The sequence below is a fragment of the Oncorhynchus clarkii genome, chromosome 31, assembly GCF_045791955.1.
Source record: "Oncorhynchus clarkii lewisi isolate Uvic-CL-2024 chromosome 31, UVic_Ocla_1.0, whole genome shotgun sequence".
NCBI classification, from domain to species: Eukaryota; Metazoa; Chordata; class Actinopteri; order Salmoniformes; family Salmonidae; genus Oncorhynchus; species Oncorhynchus clarkii.
The window spans coordinates 17735722-17751761 of NC_092177.1; the positions used below are offsets into that span (position 1 = coordinate 17735722).

Consider the following 16040-nt stretch of genomic DNA (forward strand, 5'->3'; position numbering starts at 1 on the left):
ACCCGCCTTTTCCTGTAGTCCATGATCAGATCCTTTGTCTTGCTCACATTGAGGGAGAGGTTGTTGTCCTTGCACCACACTGGGGAAAGGGCCGATAACACTGGAGGAATGTTTACAGGACTCCACCCTTAGGGGCAGATCCTGAGTGGAGAGCCATACCCTCTGCCTGAGACAATAGAGGGGAGCTGGAGTCCGGTGGTGGTCCGCCTGTCGCCGATACCTGAAGGTGGTCTTCAGAACAGCAGACTAACATCTGGGCCAAGGGTATGCTGACTGCTTCCTCTTGCTCAGGGAAGAGCGGAGGTTGGTAACCCAAGGAACACTTGAAGGGCGAGAGACCAATGGCTGAGCAGAGAAGGGTGTTGCAGGCGTACTCTACCCACATGAGTTGCTGGCTCCAGGTGGTGGGGTTGGCAGAGACTAGGCAACAAAGAGTCATCTCCAGGTCCTGATTGGCTCGCTCCGACTGGCCGTTAGATTGGGGATGAAACCTGGAGGACAGGCTGGCCGATGACCCAATCAGGGTGCAGAATGCCTTCCAGAACCTGGACGAGAACTGAGGACCACGATCGGAGACCATGTCCATGGATCCGGAAGACGTGTTGCACCATAAGCGGGGCCATCTCCTTGGCTGAGGGCAACTTGGGAAGGGGAATAAAATATGCGGCTTTGGAAAACCTATCCACAACCGTAAGGATGGGGGTGTTGCCATCTGACGGGGGGAGAACAGTGACAAAGTGAGTAACAGGGAGTGGTTGAAGGAGGCCAGCCAGAGCTTGCCGCTGAGTCTTGTTCTGTGCACACAGTGCAGGCTGCGACGAATGCGGAGATGTCAGGAACCATGGTGGGCCACCAAAAATGTTGTCGAATGAAAGCCAGGGTCCGACGGGAGCTGGGATGACAGGTACGTTTAATGGAATGAGCCCATTCCACGACGGGGCCAAATCATGGATGAACATCCAGTTAGCTGGGCCATCAAACACACTCTGTCCACTTGTTACAACCAGCCCCATCATGGGGTTAGATGTCACACAGTATGGGGTTGATTGTCACAGTGTTTGTTGGTAGCTTCTCCCTGTTGTAAAAGGAAGTGAGGCAGTATAGCATACAGTCTTAGAAATAGTCTTTCTATCAAACCATCTTCCTAATAAAATTCAGCATTTTATGCCTTGAGAATAACATATTACATTTGGAGTAAATTGGTGTGTGCATGTGTGTGTTTGTGTACATGTGTGTGTTTGTGCACATGTGTGTGTTGGTGAACATGTGTGTGTTTGTGTACATGTGTGTGTTTGTGTACATGTGTGTGTTGGTGAACATGTGTGTGTTTGTGTACATGTGTGTGTGTGTGTTCATGTGTGTGTTTGTGCACATGTGTGTGTTGGTGAACATGTGTGTGTTTGTGTACATGTGTGTGTTTGTGTACATGTGTGTGTTTGTGTTCATGTATGTGTTTGTGTACATGTGTGTGTTTGTGCACATGTGTGTGTTGGTGAACATGTGTGGGTGTGTGACAGAAAACATATGTGTGTGAGAGAGAGTCAACAAACCCAGATAGCACAGATACCTCTGCCCAACGAACATATACAACAAGATCCAGTTTAGACTCTGTTTGCTAATTGGCAAGACGTCTCATAGATGTATTAAAGATGTACCTACATTCTAAATTCTACAGTTCTACATCTTTTATATGTCGGCCAGGCGTCAACATTCTATTCTGATTACTCTGCGATGTCTTCCCAATATGCAAACGCTCTCCACACTGCATATTCCTAATACATTTTGATATGTCAGCCAAATATGTTGGTGTTTACTGGGAAAGGATGTCTCTGTAGCAACAGCACAAAGGAGCTTGGGATTTATTGTATAGTGGAAGTGGCAATGTCCCGGAACAATATGGTTATAATGGAGTTGATAGTAAAAACCAACCCCACATACTATGTGACAACCATCATCCTTCTCGACAATGCAACAACAATATGAAATAATAAAAGATAAGAAGACGAACATAAATTAAATGTCTCAGTAGAATATAATAAAATGTTTAGGATAAATATAATACAGGAGGCACAATTTATTGTCCAATATTTACACGTGTTTTAGAAAGGGGGGAATGGGAGGCAAGTGTTAAAATGTGCAGTATTTAGCAATCATTATAAGAGTCTGGTAGCAGCAGTTGTGGTGTGTGTGTGTGTGTGTGTGTGTGTGTGTGTGTGTGTGTGTGTGTGTGTGTGTGTGTGTGTATGTGTGTGTGTGTGTGTGTGTGTGTGTGTGTGTGTGTTAGTGTTTGAGTTTTAGTTTATTTTATCTGTACAGGGACAGTGCACATTAGCCTCTCTGGGATATGTGGGACGCGTCCCACCTGGCCAAAAGCCAGAGAAAATGCAGAGTGCCAAATTCAAATAAATTACTATAAAAATCAAACTTTCATGAAATCATATATGTAAGATACCAAATTACAGCTACACGTGTTGTGAATCCAGACAACATTTCAGATTTCAAAAAGGCTTTTAGGCGAAATCAAACAATGCTGTTATCTGAGAGTAGCACCTCCGTAAACAAAGAGAGAAAACATATTTCAACCATGCAGGCGCAACACAAAACGCAGAAAAAAATATATAAATCATGCCTTACATTTGACAAGCTTTTTCTGTTGGCACTCCAATATGTCCTATAAACATCACAAATGGTCCTTTTGTTCGATTAATTCCGTCGATATATATCCAAAATGTCAATTAATTTGGCGCGTTTGATCCAGAAAAACACCGGTTCCAACTTGCGCAACGTGACTACAAAATATCTCAAAAGTTACCTGTAAACTTTGACAAAACATTTTAAACTTCTTTTGTAATACAACTTTAGGTATTTTATCAATTAAATAATTGATAAAATTGAAGACGGGATGATCTGTGTTCAATACAGGAAGAAAACAAACTGATGCTACCTTTCTGGTCACGCCCCTTTAACAAACAGTACACTTGAAGTGACCCTCGTTTTGAACAGGGCTACTTCTTCATTACACAAAGGAAAAACCTCAACCAATTTCTAAAGACTGGTGACATCCAATGGAAGCGCTAGGAACTGCAAGAAGGTCCCTTAGAAATCTGGATTCCCTATGAAATATCATTGAAAAGAGAGTGACCTCAACAACAACAAAATATCTGAATGGTTTATCCTTGGGGTTTCACCTGCTACATAAATCCAATCAAATAAAATGTATTTATAGAGCCCTTCGTACATCAGCTGATATCTCAAAGTGCTGTACAGAAACCCAGCCTAAAACCCCAAACAGCAAGCAATGCAGGTGTAGAAGCACGGTGGCTAGGAAAAACTCCCAAGAAAGGCCAAAACCTAGGAAGAAACCTTGAGAGGAACCAGGCCGGGTGGAGATTATAACAGAACATGGCCAAGATGTTCAAATGTTCATAAATGACCAGCATGGTCAAATAATAATAATCACAGTAGTTGTCGAGGGTGCAGCAAGTCAGCACCTCAGGAGTAAATGTCAGTTGGCTTTTCATAGCCGATCATTAAGAGTATCTCTACCACTCCTGCTGTCTCTAGAGAGTTGAAAACAGCAGGTCTGGGACAGGTAGCACATCCGGTGAACAGGTCAGGGTTCCATAGCCGCAGGCATAACAGTTGAAACTGGAGCAGCAGCACGGCCAAGTGGACTGGCGACAGCAAGGAGTCATCATGCCAGGTAGTCCTGAGGCATAGTCCTAGGGCTCAGGTCCTCCGAGAGAGAGAAAGAAAGAAAGAAAGAAAGAGAGAAAGAGAGAATTAGAGAGAGCATACTTAAATTCACACAGGACACCGGATAAGACAGGAGAAGTACTCCAGATATAACAGACTGACCCTAGCCCCCGACACATAAACTACTGCAGCATAAATACTGAAGGCAGAGAGACAGGAGGGGTCAGGAGACACTGTGGCCCCATCCGATGATACCCCCGGACAGGGCTATACAGGAAGGATATAACCCCACCCACTTTGCCAAAGCACAGCCCCCACACCACAGGGATATCTTCAACCACTAACTTACCATCCTGAGACAAGGCCGAGTACAGCCCACAAAGACCTCCGCCACGGCACAACCCAAGAGGGGGCGCCAACCCAGACAGGAAGATCACGTCAGTGACTCAATCCACTCAACTGACGCACCCCTCCCAGGGACGGCATGAAAAAGCACCAGTAAGCCAGTGACTCAGCCCCTGTAATAGGGTTAGAGGCAGAGAATCCCAGTGGAGAGAAGGGAACCGGCCAGGCAGAGACAGCAAGGGCGGTTCGTTGCTCCAGAGCCTTTCCGTTCACCTTCACACTCCTGGGCCAGACTACACTCAATCATATGACCCACTGAAGAGATGAATCTTCCGTAAAGACTTAAAGGTTGAGACCGAGTCTGCGTCTCTCACATGGGTAGGCAGACCATTCCATAAAAATGGAGCTCTATAGGAGAAAGCTCTGCCTCCAGCTGTTTGCTTAGAAATTCTAGGGACAATTAGGAGGCCTGCGTCTTGTGACCGTAGCGTACGTGTAGGTATGTATGGCAGGACCATGCTTTGTAGGTTAGCAGTAAATCCTTGAAATCAGCCCTTGCCTTAACAGGAAGCCAGTGTAGGGAGGCTAGCACTGGAGTAATATGATCAAATTTTTTGGTTCTAGTCAGGATTCTAGCAGCCGTATTTAGCACTAACTGAAGTTTATTTAGTGCTTTATCCGGGTAGCCGGAAAGTAGAGCATTGCAGTAGTCTAACCTAGAAGTAACAAAAGCATGGATTCATTTTTCTGCATCATTTTTGGACAGAAAGTTTCAGATTTTTGCAATGTTACGTAGATGGAAAATAGCTGTCCTTGAAACAGTATTGATATGTTCGTCAAAAGAGAGATCAGGGTTCAGAGTAACGCCGAGGTCCTTCACGGTTTTATTTGACACGACTGTACAACCATCAATATTAATTGTCAGATTCAACAGAAGATCTCTTTGTTTCTTGGGACCTAGAACAAGCATCTCAATTTTGTCTGAGTTTAAAAGTAGAAAGTTTGCAGCCATCCACTTCCTTATGTCTGAAACACAGGCTTCTAGCGAGGGCAATTTTGGGGCTTCACCGTGTTTCATTGAAATGTACAGCTGTGTGTCATCCGCATAGCAGTTAAAGTTAGCATTATGTTTTCGAATGACATCCCCAAGAGGTAAAATATATAGTGAAAACAATAGTGGTCCTAAAACGGAACCTTGAGGAACACCGAAATTTACAGTTGTCAAAGGACAAACCATTCACAGAGACAAACTGATGTCTTTCCGACAGATAAGATCTAAACCAGGCCAGAACTTGTCTGTGTAGACCAATTTGGGTTTCCAATCTCTCCAAAAGAATGTGGTGATCGATGGTATCAAAAGCAGCACTAAGGTCTAGGAGCACGAGGACAGATGCAGAGCCTCCGTCTGATGCCATTAAAAGGTCATTTACCACCTTCACAAGTGCAGTCTCAGCGCTATGATGGGGTCTAAAACCAGACGGAAGCATTTTGTATACATTGTTTGTCTTCAGGAAGGCAGTGAGTTGCTGCGCAACAGCTTTTTCTAAAAATGTTGACTGGAATGGAAGATTCGATATAGGCCGATAGTTTTTTATATTTTCTGGGTCAAGGTTTGGCTTTTTCAAGAGAGGCTTTATTACTGCCACTTTTAGTGAGTTTGGTACACATCCGGTGGATAGAGAGCCATTTATTATGTTCAACATAGGAGGGCCAAGCACAGGAAGCAGCTCTTTCAGTAGTTTAGTTGGAATATGGTCCAGTATGCAGCTTGAAGTTTTAGAGGCTATGATTATTTTCATCATTGTGTCAAGAGATATAGTACTAAAACACTTGAGTGTCTCTCTTGATCCTAGGTCCAGGCAGAGTTGTGTAGACTCAGGACAACTGAGCTTTGAAGGAATACGCAGATTTAAAGAGGAGTCCGTAATTTGCTTTCTAATAATTATGATATTTTCCTCAAAGAAGTTAATGAATTTATTAATGCTGAAGTTAAAGCCATCCTTACTTGGGGAATGCTGCTTTTTAGTTAGCTTTGCGACAGTATCAAAAATACATTTCGGATTGTTCTTCTTTTCCTCAATTAAGTTGGAAAAATAGGATGATCGAGCAGTGGTGAGGGCTCTTCAATACTGCACGGTACTGTCTTTCCAAGCTAGTCGGACGACTTCTAGTTTGGTGTGGCGCCATTTCCGTTCCAATTTTCTGGAAGCTTGCTTCAGAGCTCGGGTATTTTCTAGGTACCATGGAGCTAGTTTCTTATGATAAATGTTTTTAGTTTTTAGGGGTGCAACTGCATCTAGGGTATTGCGCAAGGTTACATTGAGTTCCTCAGTTAGGTGGTTAACTGATTTTTGTCCTATGATGTCCTTGGGTAGGCAGAGGGAGTCTGGAAGGGCATCAAGGAATCTTTGTGTTGTCTGGGAATTTATAGCACGACTTTTGATGCTCCTTGGTTGGGGTTTGAGCAGATTATTTGTTGCAATTGCAGATGTAATAAAATGGTGGTCCGATAGTCCACGATTATGAGGAAAAACATTAAGATCCACAACATTTATTCAATGGGACAAAACTGGGTCCAGAGTATGACTGACTTAAGTTCTGTTATACTCACAGACATGATTCAAACAGTTTTAGAAACTTCAGAGTGTTTTCTATCCAATACTATCCAATCCAATAATAATATGCATATCTTATCTTCTGGGAATGAGTAGCAGGCAGTTGAATTTGCGCATGCATTTCATCCGGACGTGAAAATACTGACCCCTGTCACCAAGAAGTTTAATCAACGTTTCAGTAAAAGTACCAGTTTTAGCCAGCCGGCTAATTTTCAACCACAGTCCCTGGGCAGGTTATAGTACCTGAATAATGTTGAAATGAGGAATTAGAGGAGATAATGGTGTACTTCTTTTGCCAACTTGCTGTAAAGATGTTTGCCTGCTCTGACAACAGATTGTTTAGCAAAACCCTTTTTTTCAAGATTTGCACCAACAGAGTGATCAGATACGGTTTGATGAGGTGACTTAATAACTCATAAAAACCTCACAGATATCCCACTGCATGTTCTCTGTATTGGCATGTCAAATAGTCCCAGTTGTGTCATTCATTGAAGTATCTTCTTTTTATAGTCTTATGCAAACACAAACACTTATGCAAACACAACAAAGATAGCCTGCTATGAATGCATACCCTTCAACCTAATTGCTTAGCTTTTATGAGGATCTGATAGATGCTTTCTAAATCTGGATGTTTATGTGGCTATTTTTATACATCGTTTTCAAATCCTTTTTGGCAATGAATATTATGGGAAAAGGGAAACATGCTGGAACTGGAAGTACGTGATGGTGAGTGCTTTAGTATCAACACGCTTCTTCAGAGGGGGTCATTCTTTCTAAACCGTAATATTTCTAAATAGTGGGGGGGTTCTTTCTAAACTGCAATATAATACAAAATAAATGACCTTGGGGAGATTCTCATCAATAGACACTGTACTATATGACGGCCAAAAACAATGCAGTGTCCTGCTGTCTAATAAAGGCAGCATTAAGGGGAACTAAAAGTGTGTACACAGGTGATGTCTCTAGGCCTTTGAGATTATTGCCTAGACAGTTCTTAAAAAGCAATATAAAGAGGATTTGTGTTGTTGCTGCTTACTTTTTTTTCTAAGAATTGTAGCAAAGGCGAAGGGGTATCTGATGAATGACAGGCCTATCATCTACCTACATCAGTTAGGCCTATATCACCTGGATGACAGGCCTACCATCTACCTACATCAGTTACATCAGTTATCTTTAATTATATTATTTTGCATGCATAGCCCTTTTTTTCAATGTTGAAAATCCTTTGAGAATGACTCTTGACTCACGAATAAAAGTTGATGTTAGAAAGGGCCCTTATTTTGCTCAATCTCTTTGGTGAGGCTGAACAAGGTCTTGGAACTAATCTGTCTGGATGTAAAAAAAATATTTTAAAAAATACAAGTGCAGCAAAAGCTGATTCAAGTCTAGATCTCTAATCCATTTTCAGAAAGGCTGTTCTATTAAAGGGTACGACGTAGGACTCCTGTTGTATGTGTGGTGCTCTGACGTGTCATTTTAACAGCCTTAACCTGTCCTCTAGCTGTTTTCATCAGGCTTCCAAAAACTTCAGACCAGCGGTGAACAATTGTGCCCTTTGCCTACTCGCCCATCTCTTATTTGTCCATTTGAGGCACTTTAATCCTTTAGATTTTTTTTAAAGGGAAAATCAACTAAAAAGTTTGCATCATCATGATGATGCGGCATGTGACACTTTGCTTCTTGAAAGTCCAATATCTTGAAAACTTGACTTCTGACATGCAAAACATTTTGGAGACTGTATCAACAGTGGACTAATCTGAAATAAAACGTTGATGGAAAGTGTATAGGCTACATACATGTCAGTGCTTGCCTCTGTGTAGTGCTGTCATTGGACCATACGATAATCTATTTTGGTGCTATTGGTGTATCCCAATGCTTAATGCTTCTACTCGGAGCCGTTCCCTATCTTATCATCACTAATCATTCACTCCAACATTTCCTGGTGACAGCACTGTTAAGTGGAGCAAGCTGCCCATTGCCTACACGACAAACAGTCTTCATTCTGTTGACCATGTCCACGGTTGTGTAGCTGGGTCAATCAGTTATCGTACACGGACAAATGTATTCAATAGGCTTTACACAATTAGTCTGTGTCAACATATAAACCGGGGGAGTGACCCACTTTGTTCTTTCCATCTGTGCCATGGTAACATTGGTTGCATTAAAACTATTGCCGGACATAATGACATAGAACAGTCTTGTATCATGTCTAAAGAGCATTACAGATGAATGTGACCATGGATGTGACCTCACATGACTGTGTTAACTTATAGGGGTCAGGAGTAGCCTATTCTTCCACCTCCATTCTCTATAGAATGTGCTCTTACGATGCCTTCAACGTGTCTTGATTCGGGCCTTTGTTCAGTTCTTCTGAGAGTGATTGGCTATAGTAGTTAGAGTAGTGCCTGAATGGTTGGAGTCATAGAGTCAAACAAAAAGAGTAGTGCCTGAATGGTTGGAGTCATAGAGTCAAACTGAGAGAGTAGTGCCTGAATGGTTGGAGTCATAGAGTCAAACTGAGAGAGAGTAGTGCCTGAATGGTTGGAGTCATAGAGTCAAACTGAGAGAGAGTAGTGACTGAATGGTTGTAGTCATAGAGTCAAACTGAGAGAGCAGTGCCTGAATGGTTGGAGTCATAGAGTCAGACTGAGAGAGTAGGTCCTGAATGGTTGGAGTCATAGAATCAAACTGAAAGAGAGGGAGAGAGAGAGAGAGAGAGAGATAGAGAGAGAGAGAGAGAGAGAGAGAGAGAGAGAGATCTCTGGACTGTCAGCTGTGACCTTCCCACTGAAGTCTGCTGCTGGGTTCAGCTGGTGATGCACCACATTTGAAATTGACATGCAAATTGCAACCATAAAAAAATTGTTAACTTAGCAAATATAAAGAATGTTTGACTTGACAGCAAATATGTGATATTTTCAACTATAAATCAAGTATATGAATGTGTTTTGGGCTTGTTGTATTTTACAGTACAGTATGTAAATGAATCTCTATGGTAGTATTGATTCAATACTTTGATGGCTGTGACTCTAGTTGCGAAGGGAACATTGCGCAACTGTCTTCCATTAAAAGGACTCTATACCTCTGGCACTAGCAGCTCCTCCACCCCATTGACCAATCAGCACCCATGCTTTTAGCAGCACTCCCCTAGGCTGCACTGAGCAAACAGATGTGTCTGTTTCAATGTTTGTCAACGTTAGATGCCTAACCATTTATCAGTGGTCAGTAAGTACCCAGGCAGCTGGGTTCAGTCTGGCATGTGTGTGCATTAGAAATAACATTTTGTAAGTAAAAAAGGGGAGAGAGAAAGATGCCCCCTCCCTCCCTCCCTCCCTCCCTCCCTCCCTCCCTCCCTCCCTCCCTCCCTCCCTCCCTCCCTCCCTCCCTCCCTCCCTCCCTCCCTCCCTCCCTCCCTCATGGTCTGTGGGCTGTTGACCTGAAGATCTGGACTTGTGGTACATTATTGCCTCCCTCTGAACACAATCTTGGACCAGATACCCTCTCTCTCCCTCATTACCCTATTACCCACCCCTTCCTCCTCCCCTGTTCCCTCCCTACTCGGGGGGGTCACTATACCGTAGTGGTGATGGTTCAGTAGCTCGGGCCAGGGGCATGGCAGGGGAAGAGCTTATGAAGAAAGATATTTTGGGGATGGAGCGAGGGGAGGAGTAAAAATAGCCTAGTACTCTACACTGGTTTACATGTCAGAGAACATGAGCTGTGAACAGACAGAGATAGTGAACTTTACATAGAGCCTGGTCTATGTCTGTAGTCCATGAGCTCCCTGTGTGGCCTGCTTCCCTGTGACTTCCTGTTGGAGAGGAATCTAGGGAAGTTTTCTGTCTTGTCTGCGTGAGGTGCACAGGACCTTTGAGTGTCTCCATATTTAACAAAGTTGAAACTTGAATACCATATATTCGTCTTTGTCTTCTTGACAGGTAAGTGGTGTGTTATGAGGAGTCTGCATATACTTATAGACATAACATGCATTCTATCTATCTATATATCCATCTATTGATTCGACTTATCGACTTCTGTGCCTACTTGATATTATATGTTTATGCGTTGTAATGTTAGCTCATAGTTGTAATAACTGCTTAAAAAGTTGTAATATTGGCTTAAAAAGTTGTAATAACTACTTACAATGTCAGCTTTTATAACGGTAGTGCTTCAAGTGTTAGCAATACATAGCAGCCTCTATCAAAGGGATTTGGTAAGGCATTATGAGGACCTCCCTCTGTTTAGTGCAACTCAACTGTATTCTGAATTGGCCATAAAAGAGGTCAGATTGGTATGTTAATGTATTGTCAGATGGAGCATAGCATTTCTCTGGGATGAAAAGGACACACTTTAATGGGCAACACTGTGTTAAACAAAAATACATTGAGATGGTAGTCAGTGTTCATTAAAAACACAGTGAGATGGTAGTCAGTGTTCTTTAAAAACACACTGAGATGGTAGTCAGAGTTCATTAAAAACACAGTGAGATGGTAGTCAGTGTTCATTAAAAACACAGTGAGATGGTAGTCAGTGTTCATTAAAAACACAGTGAGATGGTAGTCAGTGTTCACTAAAAACACAGTGAGATGGTAGTCAGTGTTCATTAAAAACACAGTGAGATGGTAGTCAGTGTTCATTAAAAACACACTGAGATGGTAGTCAGTGTTCTTTCAAAACACAGTGAGATGGTAGTCAGTGTTCATTAAAAACACATTGAGATGGTAGTCAGTGTTCACTAAAAACACATTGAGATGGTAGTCAGTGTTCACTAAAAACAGTGAGATGGTAGTCAGTGTTCATTAAAAACACAGTGAGATGGTAGTCAGTGTTCATTAAAAACACAGTGAGATGGTAGTCAGTGTTCACTAAAAACAGTGAGATGGTAGTCAGTGTTCACAAAAACAGTGAGATGGTAGTCAGTGTTCTTTAAAAACACACTGAGATGGTAGTCAGAGTTCATTAAAAACACAGTGAGATGGTAGTCAGTGTTCATTAAAAACACAGTGAGATGGTAGTCAGTGTTCATTAAAAACACAGTGAGATGGTAGTCAGTGTTCACTAAAAACACAGTGAGATGGTAGTCAGTGTTCATTAAAAACACAGTGAGATGGTAGTCAGTGTTCACTAAAAACACAGTGAGATGGTAGTCAGTGTTCATTAAAAACACAGTGAGATGGTAGTCAGTGTTCATTAAAAACACAGCGAGATGGTAGTCAGTGTTCATTAAAACACAGCAAGATAGTAGTCAGTGTTCATTAAAAACACAGTGAGATGGTAGTCAGTGTTCACTAAAAACAGTGAGATGGTAGTCAGTGTTCATTAAAAACACAGTGAGATGGTAGTCAGTGTTCATTAAAAACACAGTGAGATGGTAGTCAGTGTTCTTTCAAAACACAGTGAGATGGTAGTCAGTGTTCATTAAAAACACACTGAGATGGTAGTCAGTGTTCATTAAAAACACAGTGAGATGGTAGTCAGTGTTCTTTAAAACACAGTGAGATTGTAGTCAGTGTTCTTTCAAAACACAGTGAGATGGTAGTCAGTGTTCATTAAAAACACACTGAGATGGTAGTCAGTGTTCTTTCAAAACACAGTGCGATGGTAGTCAGAGTTCATTAAAAACACATTGAGATGGTAGTCAGTGTTCACTAAAAACACAGTGAGATGGTAGTCAGTGTTCACTAAAAACAGTGAGATGGTAGTCAGTGTTCATTAAAAACACAGTGAGATGGTAGTCAGTGTTCGTTAAAAACACAGTGAGATGGTAGTCAGTGTTCACTAAAAACAGTGAGATGGTAGTCAGTGTTCATTAAAAACACAGTGAGATGGTAGTCAGTGTTCATTAAAAACACAGTGAGATGGTAGTCAGTGTTCTTTCAAAACACAGTGAGATGGTAGTCCGTGTTCACTAAAAACAGTGAGATGGTAGTCAGTGTTCATTAAAAACACAGTGAGATGGTAGTCAGTGTTCTTTAAAAACACAGTGAGATGGTAGTCAGTGTTCATTAAAAACACAGTGAGATGGTAGTCAGTATTCATTAAAAACACACTGAGATGGTAGTCAGTGTTCTTTCAAAACACAGTGAGATGGTAGTCAGTGTTCATTGAAAACACAGTGAGATGGTAGTCAGTGTTCATTAAAAACACACTGAGATGGTAGTCAGTGTTCTTTCAAAACACAGTGAGATGGTAGTCAGTGTTCATTAAAAACACATTGAGATGGTAGTCAGTGTTCATTAAAAACACATTGAGATGTTAGTCAGTGTTCACTAAAAACACAGTGAGATGGTAGTCAGTGTTCATTAAAAACACAGTGAGATGGTAGTCAGTGTTCATTAAAAACACAGTGAGATGGTAGTCAGTTTTCATTAAAAACACAGTGAGATGGTAGTCAGTGTTCACTAAAAACAGTGAGATGGTAGTCAGTGTTCATTAAAAACACAGTGAGATGGTAGTCATTGTTCATTAAAAACACAGTGAGATGGTAGTCAGTGTTCTTTCAAAACACAGTGAGATGGTAGTCCGTGTTCATTAAAAACACAGTGAGATGGTAGTCAGTGTTCTTTAAAAACACAGTGAGATGGTAGTCAGTGTTCTTTCAAAACACAGTGAGATGGTAGTCAGTGTTCATTAAAAACACATTGAGATGGTAGTCAGTGTTCATTAAAAACACAGTGAGATGGTAGTCAGTGATCATTAAAAACACAGTGAGATGGTAGTCAGTGTTCATTAAAAACACAGTGAGATGGTAGTCAGTGTTCATTAAAAACACAGTGAGATGGTAGTCAGTGTTCTTTCAAAACACAGTGAGATGGTAGTCAGTGTTCTTTCAAAACACAGTGAGATGGTAGTCAGTGTTCATTAAAAACACAGTGAAATGGTAGTCAGTGTTCATTAAAAACACAGTGAGATGGTAGTCAGTGTTCTTTCAAAACACAGTGAGATGGTAGTCAGTGTTCATTAAAAACACATTGAGATGGTAGTCAGTGTTCGTTAAAAACACATTGAGATGTTAGTCAGTGTTCACTAAAAACACAGTGAGATGGTAGTCATTGTTCATTAAAAACACAGTGAGATGGTAGTCAGTGTTCTTTCAAAACACAGTGAGATGGTAGTCCGTGTTCATTAAAAACACAGTGAGATGGTAGTCAGTGTTCTTTAAAAACACAGTGAGATGGTAATCAGTGTTCTTTCAAAACACAGTGAGATGGTAGTCAGTGTTCATTAAAAACACATTGAGATGGTAGTCAGTGTTCATTAAAAACACAGTGAGATGGTAGTCAGTGTTCATTAAAAACACAGTGAGATGGTAGTCAGTGTTCATTAAAAACACAGTGAGATGGTAGTCAGTGTTCATTAAAAACACAGTGAGATGGTAGTCAGTGTTCTTTCAAAACACAGTGAGATGGTAGTCAGTGTTCATTAAAAACACAGTGAGATGGTAGTCAGTGTTCTTTCAAAACACAGTGAGATGGTAGTCAGTGTTCATTAAAAACACAGTGAGATGGTAGTCAGAGTTCATTAAAAACACAGTGAGATGGTAGTCAGTGTTCATTAAAAACACATTGAGATGGTAGTCAGTGTTCGTTAAAAACACAGTGAGATGGTAGTCAGTGTTCTTTCAAAACACAGTGAGATGGTAGTCAGTGTTCTTTCAAAACACAGTGAGATGGTAGTCAGTGTTCATTAAAAACACAGTGAGATGGTAGTCAGTGTTCATTAAAAACACAGTGAGATGGTAGTCAGTGTTCTTTCAAAACACAGTGAGATGGTAGTCAGTGTTCATTAAAAACACATTGAGATGGTAGTCAGTGTTCGTTAAAAACACATTGAGATGTTAGTCAGTGTTCACTAAAAACACAGTGAGATGGTAGTCAGTGTTCATTAAAAACACAGTGAGATGGTAGTCAGTGTTCATTAAAAACACAGTGAGATGGTAGTCAGTGTTCATTAAAAACACAGTGAGATGGTAGTCAGTGTTCACTAAAAACAGTGAGATGGTAGTCAGTGTTCATTAAAAACACAGTGAGATGGTAGTCAGTGTTCATTAAAAACACAGTGAGATGGTAGTCAGTGTTCATTAAAAACACAGTGAGATGGTAGTCAGTGTTCATTAAAAACACAGTGAGATGGTAGTCAGTGTTCATTAAAAACACAGTAAGATGGTAGTCAGTGTTCTTTCAAAACACAGTGAGATGGTAGTCAGTGTTCATTAAAAACACAGTGAGATGGTAGTCAGTGTTCTTTCAAAACACAGTGAGATGGTAGTCAGTGTTCATTAAAAACACAGTGAGATGGTAGTCAGAGTTCATTAAAAACACAGTGAGATGGTAGTCATTGTTCATTAAAAACACAGTGAGATGGTAGTCAGTGTTCTTTCAAAACACAGTGAGATGGTAGTCAGAGTTCACTAAAAACAGTGAGATGGTAGTCAGTGTTCATTAAAAACACAGTGAGATGGTAGTCATTGTTCATTAAAAACACAGTGAGATGGTAGTCAGTGTTCTTTCAAAACACAGTGAGATGGTAGTCCGTGTTCATTAAAAACACAGTGAGATGGTAGTCAGTGTTCTTTAAAAACACAGTGAGATGGTAGTCAGTGTTCTTTCAAAACACAGTGAGATGGTAGTCAGTGTTCATTAAAAACACATTGAGATGGTAGTCAGTGTTCATTAAAAACACAGTGAGATGGTAGTCAGTGATCATTAAAAACACAGTGAGATGGTAGTCAGTGTTCATTAAAAACACAGTGAGATGGTAGTCAGTGTTCATTAAAAACACAGTGAGATGGTAGTCAGTGTTCTTTCAAAACACAGTGAGATGGTAGTCAGTGTTCTTTCAAAACACAGTGAGATGGTAGTCAGTGTTCATTAAAAACACAGTGAAATGGTAGTCAGTGTTCATTAAAAACACAGTGAGATGGTAGTCAGTGTTCTTTCAAAACACAGTGAGATGGTAGTCAGTGTTCATTAAAAACACATTGAGATGGTAGTCAGTGTTCGTTAAAAACACATTGAGATGTTAGTCAGTGTTCACTAAAAACACAGTGAGATGGTAGTCATTGTTCATTAAAAACACAGTGAGATGGTAGTCAGTGTTCTTTCAAAACACAGTGAGATGGTAGTCCGTGTTCATTAAAAACACAGTGAGATGGTAGTCAGTGTTCTTTAAAAACACAGTGAGATGGTAATCAGTGTTCTTTCAAAACACAGTGAGATGGTAGTCAGTGTTCATTAAAAACACATTGAGATGGTAGTCAGTGTTCATTAAAAACACAGTGAGATGGTAGTCAGTGTTCATTAAAAACACAGTGAGATGGTAGTCAGTGTTCATTAAAAACACAGTGAGATGGTAGTCAGTGTTCATTAAAAACACAGTGAGATG

At 40.9% G+C, this 16040-nt stretch overlaps 1 protein-coding gene across 3 annotated transcripts in view; it reads left to right on the forward strand.

Annotated features, from left to right (window-relative positions):
* The window catches only part of LOC139390989 (solute carrier family 7 member 2), a 47712-nt gene that overhangs the window by 7695 nt on the left and 23977 nt on the right, over positions 1-16040 (forward strand). Inside the window, exon 1 of one of the 3 annotated variants that reach the window (XM_071138440.1) lies at positions 5316-5462. The exons of 1 other annotated variant lie outside the window; for it this stretch is intronic. In XM_071138440.1, coding sequence (XP_070994541.1) covers positions 5432-5462 — 31 coding nt within the window. In that variant the 5' untranslated portion in view covers positions 5316-5431. Of the gene's footprint in view, positions 1-5315; positions 5463-10238; positions 10595-16040 lie in introns of those variants that run through there. One more of the 3 variants, XM_071138441.1, reaches the window with a different exon arrangement.